This window comes from Heloderma suspectum, chromosome 6, assembly GCF_057233095.1.
Source record: "Heloderma suspectum isolate Gila_16-S chromosome 6, 16-S_ref, whole genome shotgun sequence".
NCBI classification, from domain to species: Eukaryota; Metazoa; Chordata; class Lepidosauria; order Squamata; family Helodermatidae; genus Heloderma; species Heloderma suspectum.
The window spans coordinates 45878192-45888348 of NC_139463.1; the positions used below are offsets into that span (position 1 = coordinate 45878192).

General features: G+C 45.2%; 1 protein-coding gene across 4 annotated transcripts in view; it reads left to right on the forward strand.

The window, feature by feature from the left end:
• The window catches only part of STARD7 (StAR related lipid transfer domain containing 7), a 41459-nt gene extending 31708 nt beyond the window's left edge, over window positions 1-9751 (forward strand). For all 4 annotated transcript variants that reach the window (XM_084804147.1, XM_084804146.1, XM_084804144.1 and 1 more), the window contains exons 4-9: window positions 3784-3833; window positions 4651-4761; window positions 4873-4955; window positions 5394-5493; window positions 7436-7520; window positions 8527-9751. In XM_084804147.1, coding sequence (XP_084660273.1) covers window positions 3784-3833; window positions 4651-4761; window positions 4873-4955; window positions 5394-5493; window positions 7436-7520; window positions 8527-8729 — 632 coding nt within the window. In that variant the 3' untranslated portion in view covers window positions 8730-9751. The remainder of the gene's footprint in view (window positions 1-3783; window positions 3834-4650; window positions 4762-4872; window positions 4956-5393; window positions 5494-7435; window positions 7521-8526) is intronic.
• Window positions 9752-10157: the final 406 nt, after the last annotated feature.

Genomic DNA, 10157 nt, shown 5'->3' on the forward strand with positions numbered 1-10157 from the left:
TACATTGACCCTGCAGATAGATTAGTAACGATTGTTATAGGGCTGGTATAATGCAGCCTTACCAGGCCTAGTATCCTCCAGATGCTTTGGGCTGCTACTCCAACAACCACCAGCCAGCATGACCAATTGTCAGGGATAATGGTAGTTGTAGTCTGAAACATCTGGAGGGCAGCAGGTGGAGGTAAGCTGCTGTAATAAGTTCTGCCTGCCCTTCTCCTACCAGCATCCTGTTGTGCCAAATGGTTTCCAGTCTTCCAAAAGCATTACAATAGTCCAGCTTTCCCTAACCTAGCGCTACCCAGATGGGTTGGACTACAACTACCATCATCCGCAGCCAACCTTGGTTGTGCTGGCTGGTGATGATTGGAGTTGTGGTCCAACACTTGTGAAGGGTGGCGGTGGTGTCGCAGTTGGCAAACCAGCTGAAGCTGATGAAAGGTGTTCCCAGCCAGCACTGTCACCTGGGCATCCAGGGATAAGGCCATTCCAGGAGCACCCCCAAATGGCATACTTGATTCTTTTCTTTTTTAAAAATACGTTTTATTCTATTTTTTATCTTTATAAATGAAATAAACAGTACCAACAACCTAGTCATTATCTACAGTTTCCAACAATACAGTATTCTTAGGAGGACACAGCAATAACAGAAAAGAAAAAAAAAACAGAAGAAGGAAAAGGAAGAAGAAAGCAAGAAAGAAAAAGAAAAAAAAATACTACAAAGTTACTTAAAAGGATTAAATTTAAACTCCATTACACACAAACTTCAAATATCATTCTACTTAAGAGTTATACCTATAACATTTCCAATATTACAATTCAGTACAGCATAGATAATTAACCTTACATGTCAATAGCATATCATCAGTCTTATAGCAAGGGAGCAAGCCTACAATTCATTTCCAATAACCATATATTGCCCTTCAGTTAACATATAATAGTAAAGCTTAACAATTTAACCAGCCAAAAATATTACTAATCAAAGTCTCATAATAATGATAGTAATAATAATAAAAAGGAAAGAAATTAAAAAGGATAAGTAATAATAATAACAAATTACTAATACACTTTATGCTATCTATATTTTAGATAGTGCCATTTCTAAATCTATATATGAATGTATACATATCTATACACACAGAAACAGGGATTTTATTATACAGTATATCATGTCTAATGTAAAAAAAGAGGAAGTAAGAAAAAGAGAGAGAGAAAAGGGGGGGAGGATATATGTAAACAGTCCTCTGGACTGGCACACTGCCCGGATCTTATACCCAAACAAATCCGAAAAACAATAACAATAAAAAGTTTTCAAATAACAATAAAAAGTTTTCAAATAAAAATTGAAAAGTTCCCAGCTCATGAGGCTGGGGAAGATGTATCCCGTGCCTTACTTTGAACGCCGGCTAGCCAAGCCTCCACCATTTCATGATTTAAAAACTTTTTCATCTGGCCTTCAAAAAGAATGCAAAATATTGCAGGGTATTTGATATGATATTGCAGATTCATTTGTCTTGCCTGATTTCTCGCCTTGGTAAATTGCCTTCTTTTGTCAGCGATTTCTTTAGTGTAACCCGGAAATAACATAACTTTGTTGGCCCCCAAAAAAGTTCTTCTCTTGCCAAGCGCAAAATATGATTTTTTTGTAGAAACTCTTGCAAATTGAACTATAACAGTATAGGCAGTCCCTTTGATGCTACGAGCTGGACCTGGAACATGGCATACTTTACTTTTGAGGGGGAGTAAGCCCGTGCAAAACAGGTTTTGCACCTGCACTCCATCAGCAGGCCCTCCAACTGACAGCACCTCCAGCAATCCACTCTTGTCTGGATTGCTTGCCTTTAGATACCAGTTTCCAGTTTCCATTGCCTCCTTTCAACCAGTATAGAAGGGAATGGCCTTGAGCAAGAGTATGTAGGTTCAAACACATTGGGACATCCTGATGGTTGTCAGCTCTGCCAGAGAGACTGTTAACTAGCAGGATTAGTAAAACACTAGCAGAATCCCAATCCTGTCTCAAGAGCCCAGTGCTAGCTGCAAACACAACTGGCCAACAGAAAGAGGCATGAAATTCAGATGGACTCCAGGCTTCCTGCCCATTAAGCTGAAATTACTGCTGGAAACCTGGAGGACACAGTTGGGAGGGATTTGTTCCTCCCCTCCTCGTCTAACCAAGTTTCTGTGATACGTGCAAGGTAGCACACTTGTCTACAGTCAAATCCTGGATAGCAGCAGTTCTACCATTGTTTTTAACAGCAGCACCTTCATCCTTGGTGGGTCACTGACAATCCTATAAATGCTACCAAGGCTGGAGTGAGGACCAGAAAATGCACTTGCCTGTATTTTGTCTTAATGCCCCAGCCACTTAGCTGGCTTGGCTTGTCTCCACTGCCATAACGCACCTCCTTCCTGGTGTTCCCCATCTGACTTCTAAAGCTCTGCAAACATATCCCTCAGGCAACAACTAAAAGCCAGATTTTTTAAAAAGTGGATTAAAACAGGGTCACTTCAACTTCAGTTTCTGTTCATTCAGAGTCATAAGTCAAGCTCCTATTCTTTAAAACAGGAGTGGGGATACTTTTTCTCATGAAGGGATGTTGACCCACAGAAAAAGTCAATCAAGTGCTGCAGTCAGCGGTGGGCAAAAGTGGTCTCAGTTTGCAGCATTGCATTGTGCTACCCTCTTCCCCCCCCGCGCCACCCTCTTCCCCCCCCTCTGCGCCACCCTCTCCCCGCCCCCCCCCCCCGCCATGAAATTAGGTCAGGGGCTTCAGGTTCCAAACCCCAGCTTTTAAAAGGCTTCAGCCTTGAAGCTTCAGCCTACCCTCATTGAAGGCTGTGTGTACTTGAACCCTTAAAAACAAAAATTCTACACTCATGCAATCTAAATCCTGTGCCAAAAAAACATTATTTCTGTATAAAATGAACATTGAGCAGCTTTGCATCATTTTCTCTTGTATTGCAGAATTCTCGTTTTCCTAAGATGGAAATAAGCTATGAAGGGCACTGAAGTGCCTCACCCCCAACTATGGGAAAACCTAGTTGAACGATCCCTGAGACTTCAGCTGGCATTGCTCCCCCCCCCCCTTCAGTTATGCTTTAGTAGTCTTGGGATGTTGGATTCTGTGCCCACTGCCCGTGGAGCTGCAGCATAAATGGAGCCTGAGCCAGTATGTGAAAGGAAGCCAAAGAACCAGATACAAATCTACTTGGCTTACTAGCCCAGTCTTTCTTTGTTCTTGCAACCATTTCCTCAAACCCTCTGGCAAGCACAGAGAAGGCTCGAGGGAGAGTCAGAGTCTTGCCTTGCTTGTGCTGCCACTTGACTAATGGAAGAAACCACTGGAGGCAGGCCTGCAGATTCCTTAGCCAAATTGGAGGCTGCTGGGAGGACTTTTCACCAGAGTGCAAGGGACACTTTCTCCTGCTGAGCACATGAGGAACAGTGGACATCTGGTTGAATGAAAAGAAAGCATAGTTCCACGAATTTACATGTAGAGGATGCATGGCAAGTTTACATGATTGCTGCAAGCTGTGGAGTTAAACTCTCCATGGTCTGTTAATCTCTGTTCTTGCTCTTCATTACGCCAGACTGCATCTCCCTCTTGAAGGTGGCATCTCTCTTCCTTGCATGTAACCTGCCCTCGCTGTTTCCCCTCCCCCCACTGCTGTTGTTTGTGTGCATAGGGCTTAGAATCCAGTTCACTTCTCCAAATCATACCCAGCTAGCGGACAGCTATGTGTGTGCTTTAACCAGTTGCCATGCTATTTGTCTTTCTATTGCAGTTTTTGGGACATACACAGATGTGACTCCTAGGCAGTTTTTCAATGTGCAGGTGAGTGTTCTCACGCCTCTTCCATGTCCCTCATTGATCGTAGGATACCCTAGCTTGAATCTTCTACTCATCCTGCATTTTAAAAGCCTCTGATTCTCAGCACTGTTCCTGGTTTTTTGTTTTGTTTTTTGAGATGTTTGACTGCTTGGGAGTGCATGAAGGGTACCACAATATACGGTGAGGGTTTAGCTGACACCAGGAGCACTGGAAGCCCATAGTCCTGACTGCAGTAGCCAGTTAGTCAGTGGGAGATGGTCTTGGCACAAGAGTCTCTGCTTGCTTTTATGCAATCAGCCCTCACCTTTCCAAAGGATCCTCTCTCTCTCTCTCCCTCTCTCTCTCTCTCTCTCTCTGTCTCTCTCTCTCTTGTTCCCCCTCCCTCCTCCCGCCCCCCCCAGTTCTCTGCGCCTTTTGACATACCTTGCCATTCTGCCACTTTAGTAAAATGAACATCCCAAGTCTTGAAAGCTTTGTTAAGCCTCCTTCAAACTTTCATTGAGTTCTGATTTTTCTCACTTGCATCCCTTGGAGAGAGGGGAAAGCCAGGCTTTGGAGTTACTGCCTTGCATGGGCAAGAAAAGGACTGTCATGCTGGCAAGATGAAAACAAGTTGATCCGCAGAGTGCAGCAAGTCTTAATACTTGCCTCCTCAGCGTCCTAAAAAGAACTTCTAGGTAATGTGTCCTGGAAGTTTAAATTCACAGTAAGCTGCCATCATGCCTCTTAGTGATGTGTCAGAGCAGTATTTGCACTCTGACAAGCAGGAAACATATGGCACCTTCATGCAAGTAGGCTTTCATGGATTCTTACCTTCTAGCTGGATACAGAATATCGAAAGAAATGGGACTCACTTGTCATCAAACTGGAGGTGATTGAGAGAGACCAGGACACTGGATCAGAGGTTGTTCACTGGGTAACTCACTTTCCGGTGAGTGCTCCTTTATCTATAGCTTTTGTATCATGCCAGGTGCATTAACTGAGGGATGCTCCAGGTTGACAAATGTGTCCTTTCTTCTTCCCCCTGTTCCTGCCCTTTTAGTACCCAATGTACTCACGGGACTATGTGTATGTTCGGCGGTACAATGTGGACCAGGAGAATAATCTGATGGTTCTGGTGTCACGGTAAGTGATCCTGTGCCAAGTGGAAGATGAATATTCTGCAGCTGCAATCAATGCAAAATAAGTAGATCCATAAAAGTTTAGTTTGTGTAGTTCCACCCCCAAGGTTTGGGTTTTCAAATGGTTTGGGGGGCAAATGCTGCAGAAATGGAAGGAAAGCAGAAAATGGAAATTTTAACTGTGTGGGATATGGTTCTAGAAACTTACCTTCCACCCTGCACCAATTTCACCGACGTTGTCCATATGTTTGAGAAACACTCTATTTTAAAACATTCTTAGGTTGGTCCAGCAGAACCTTCCATGTCCTCCCATTGTCGTGCTGAAAATCTTTGACTAGGTCTAACTTGAACTGCAACAGTGATGACTTCTGTGCGTAGACCTTGAGATAAAGTGTACAAGTCTTTTGTGAAATGCATGTCCTTTCTCCTGTTTCTTTGCCAGAGCGGTTGAGCACCCAAATGTCCCAGAAGATCCTGAATTTGTCCGTGTCCGAACCTATGAATCCCAGATGGTTATCCGCCCTCACAAGACGTTTGATGAGGTGAGTTCTCAGTATTCAGAGAGAACCTGAAATTTGAATGTGCATGTGTGCGTGCGAAAGAGAGAGAGAGAGAAGGTTTGAGGCCTACAGAGGCAAGGAAAAGAAAAAGGTTAGGCCTAGAGGCCTGGAGTTTTTTGTTGGGAAGGGGTATCCCTGAGAGGAGTAGTTTCATTTCTCCAGTTAAGTTTCATTTCTTTTGGTTTGAAACAGTACTTTGGGTTTTGAGGGAGCAAGGTATATATATATATATATATAGAGAGAGAGAGAGAGAGAGCCAGTAAGAGTAGAGTCGGGGAGACCAGAGCCTTGAGAGGCAGCTGAAAGAAGTAGCCTGGAGAAGTCTAAGTACTTCTCCAGGTAAAGGAACTTGCCTTTTGCAACTTTTACTTTCTCTGAATGCCTTTTGTATCACTCAGCTCTATTGTGTAAATGCCTTTAGCTGTGATTTGCTTACTTTAATTTACCAGTAAATTGTTGTGGATAAACCCTGTGTCTAGAGTGTCAATTACCCTACAGCGTAAACCCTACATTATCGGGAAGGGGAAGTTTAACAGAAGGAAGGTGGGACTCTTAAGGAGGCAAGAGATCCTTCAGGAATTGCTCAGTGGGTCCAGGTCAATGGTGGAACCCTGACAGTGTGCTTTTTAATTTTTGTTTTGGGGTGGGGGGAACATCTAAGAGGCAGTACTGAATCAGGCAGCAATGGTTGATTTAAATAACTAGTTTTATCTATGGAGTTGAATCAAACTTCTTGTACATTCCCAATACCGGATGGCTTCTAGAGATACACATACTAAAAATGAATAATTACGCAGAGATGGAAAGTCAGATTAATATAGCAACAACTATTTGAGTCAGAGTGGGACTGCGAACCTTACTTAAAACTACCTAGCAACTTCATAGCTTCCAGCTCATTTTTAAATCCAGAATAGACTGGAGTGTTTCAGTGTCTTCTCAAAGCTTCCATGTCTGCCCAGCTCTGGCCATTTGGGGAGGGGCCACAGTTCATTGGTAGAGCTGGCATGCAGAAGGCCCCAGGTTCAAGTCCTGACACCTCCTGTTAAAAGGGTATTAGTAGGTGGTAGGGAAAGTCTCGCTTCTGCTTGAGACCGTGGAGACCCGCTGTCATTCAGTAGGCAATACTGGGGTAGATGGACACATAGACTGGCCTGATACAAAGCAGCTTCCTACGTTCTGGCTGCCTCCCCTCCATAAAGCTTGAACGTGCTGGGATACTGCTGATGAAAAGAATGGAGAAGTTTTCTGACATGTTGTCTGCTCATAATATCTGCTCATAGGCAGCTCCTGATCTAGAGGCTGGTGGGAACAAACCTCTTTAACAGAGACTGTTACCTTTAAACCTCCTATGCCATTACCTTGCAAGCTTTCTTTGATTTACTCATGCTGTACTTACATCCAGGCCTGGACTACTGCAGTGCACTGTCTGTGGGGGCAGCGTTTAAAGACTGTTCGGAAATTGCAGTTGGTACAAAATGTGGCTGCCAGAATACTGGTTGAAACCAAAAGACCAGAGCCCATCGCACCAATCCTGAATCTCCTATACTGGCTCCCTATTTGTGTTTGGGCTCAGTTTTAAAGTGCTGCTGTTGAGCATTGAAGCCCTTAATGGTGTGGGACCAGGTTACCTTAAGAATTCCTTCACCCATATGAACATCCCTGAGCTTTAATGTTGGCTTTGGAGGTCTTGCTGTGTTAACTATCTCCATGTTGCCTTAGTCTTTGCTGTTCCAGTTTGTTTTCTTTCGTATCATTTTTTTGTATAATCTTTTGTTCTGCAGTGCTTTGAGCTATTTATGTAGAAAAGTTGGATTGGATGGATGGATGGATGGATGGATGGATGAATAAACTGGGCGTGTGGGAAAAGGGTGTCCTTCCACTGTGACTCTTGGGAAGGGGCTGCTAATACTATTTCTCTCTTCAGAACGGCTTTGACTACATGCTGACCTACAGTGACAATCCACAGACTGTGTTCCCTCGGTACTGTGTCAGCTGGATGGTCTCTAGTGGTGAGTCATGGGGTTGGGGTCCCTAAGTTTAGGGAGGAAAACGCTGCCATGGAGGTGTGATGGAAATCACAAGTGGGTTAATATCGGGTCTAACAAGTAGAAGAACGTATCTTCTATGCCCTCCACATTAATCAGAAAAACTCCCCATCAGGTTCAAAAAAAGACTCCGTGTTTACATTCCAAATCTTCTGTGGCCAGCTACTCGGACCTGGAAGGCTGGCATCCCTCATCTCTTGCACTGCCAGAGACATGGACTGAACTGCTGGGGACAGAAAGTCACTTGGGCAGTTCAAGGAGGTTTGAGGCATCCGCATGGAGCCACTGCTTCTCGGCTGGCTGGATTATTGCTCTTAACTCAAAAGGACAGCCATGTTTTAAAATTCCATAAATAGGGGGAAAGTTACTTGGCTCCAGTGTCTTCCTGACATAAGCAGACCTTTAGGTCCCTAGTGAGAAGGCCTGGATTCTGCACAATGGCTGATGGGGCTTCATTATTCTGCAGCATTGCTGGCTCCAAGCTTTTTGTCTGGGGGACATGATAGGAAGTAAGAGGGTCCTGCACCTTATGTTCAGTGCAGGACATTCAAAAGGCAACACATTGAATTCTGATCCTGCCCAGGTTTATGTGGAAACAAGTCCCTGTGACCTTGGTGGGGCTTACGTTCATGTATGCATGGGGTTGTGGCCTTAGGGGTAAATCTCCCTCCCCCAATTTCTTAAAGTGCCAAAGGTGATGATCTGGAGTTACCATGGATACTGCAAAAGTAGCAACTGGTGTGACATATTACACTTGTAGGATAATTCCATGTGGGAAGCCTGGTAATTCCTACATACAAGTGTCTTCCATGAATCACAAAGGGGAACAGCTTTGAGGAAAACAAGAATGAAGTTAAAGAGATGAACGGGGTCTTAAGTGAAGCCTCTGACCATCTCAAAGTGCTGTACTCTGACGCCTGTGATTTTGTTTTCTGTGCGACTATTTGTCTCCCTCTCTCTCTCTTCCCAGGCATGCCAGACTTCCTAGAAAAACTGCACATGGCAGCTCTGAAAGCTAAGAACATGGAAATAGCAGTGAAGGACTATATCTCCTCTGCCAAGCCCTCAGAGTGTGGTAGTGGCAGTGGCAGCAGTGAGGGGAAGGCCAGCGTCCCCAGCCAGGAACACAAGGGCGAAGGGACCTGCAGCCCTGTTCATATAGACTATGCTTAAAGGAGAGTGCTTTCTCCGCAGAGTCGGCAGCCCAAGCCTCTTGCTTCTAGGCTTACAAGCAAGAAAGGCCAAGGACGGGGGATGCCCTTGGGACCGTAGTCCAGCTGGTCTCCTCCTGTCTCCATACTCCCTCCCCCCCGCCCCACTGCTTCCCTCTCCTGTGCCATCTTGGATGAGGGCAGCAATGTTGGCCATTCAGAGCTAGGCTTGGCAATTTTGAAAAGCAGTTTTGTGTGGCCATTTCTGTACTAGTGATCTTATTTCCCAATGGTGGTGATTGGAGAAGCCTGTCGTGTTCATGGGGAAAATCTCTCCCTCACCCCAGCCGCCCTTAGGTGCTGCCCAGATGACTTTAGGGGGCAGCCCTGCAAAACTGCCAGGCCACTGCAGCCTTCAACCTTTTGTAACAGTTGTGGCTTATGAGCACCTGCAATGCGTCCACTAGCGTGTTGAGCTAAGCCAATCCAAAAGATACTTATTTCTCAGAGCAGGACCTGTGCATCCTTTGCTGGGCCCGGATGCTTTCTTTGGGCCCTGTGAGTGTTATCCCCTCGTGTTCCACCTGTGCGGAGTTTCTCTGCTGCTAATGTGAATTTCTTTTTCCTCCGGCACTACTGAATGCAGCCTCCAGCTGCTGGAAGCAGGCAACAAGCCTGGTGGACGCTTGTTAGTGCCTCCTCTTGGTCAGCGCTACATACTCTTGCTGTGTCTGCTGCAGAGTGGAGGAAGACTCTGGTGTCTTTTTTTAATGCATCTTTTCCTCTTTGGCTTGGTGACATTCAACTGCTACTGGCTTACTTTCTCAAGTTTTGCCTGGCGTTATTTGACTCCTTTGTCAAATTGACAGTATCAACACAAGTGCTGCCTTGATGTTCTCAAAAGGGAAAGCCTACCTCTGGCAGGCCATGAGTGTCTCACTGGTGGTCGTTCAAAGTGGAACCAGGAGCTGTCTGCATCGACTTCCTACAAGTCGGTCCAGCTTGTCCCTTTGCCACTGTGGATTTGAAGAGGCTCCTTTGGCTGCAGATTTCCCTGTAAGTAGTGTCCTGGGTGGCAGGGAGGGAGTCTAGCTTCCCTTGGGAGACCCACAAAGGGAACTGCAGTGCGTGCCGTTCGTGAGTGCGTGACAGATAGCAGCATCCGTAACATGCTCTGACTTGGTACGAAGGTCTTTGAAACCTTCCATATAGTAAATACAAATGTAAACGCTGAACAGCATACAGCACAACCACACTGCATGATTTTTGAGGGGCCAAGGGAGCAGAGTTGAAGCACAGTGCATGTGTGCATCCACCCTAGATATTCTAGGGTTTTTAAAAGCATAGCCTTGTTTTGGTTTTCTTCCATAATCTAGAATGTACTAATTAGAGCGTTTCAGCCAAGCTCTCCATTGTGGTGCCCTAGAACTGGCTGGGCGCTGGGGTGGGG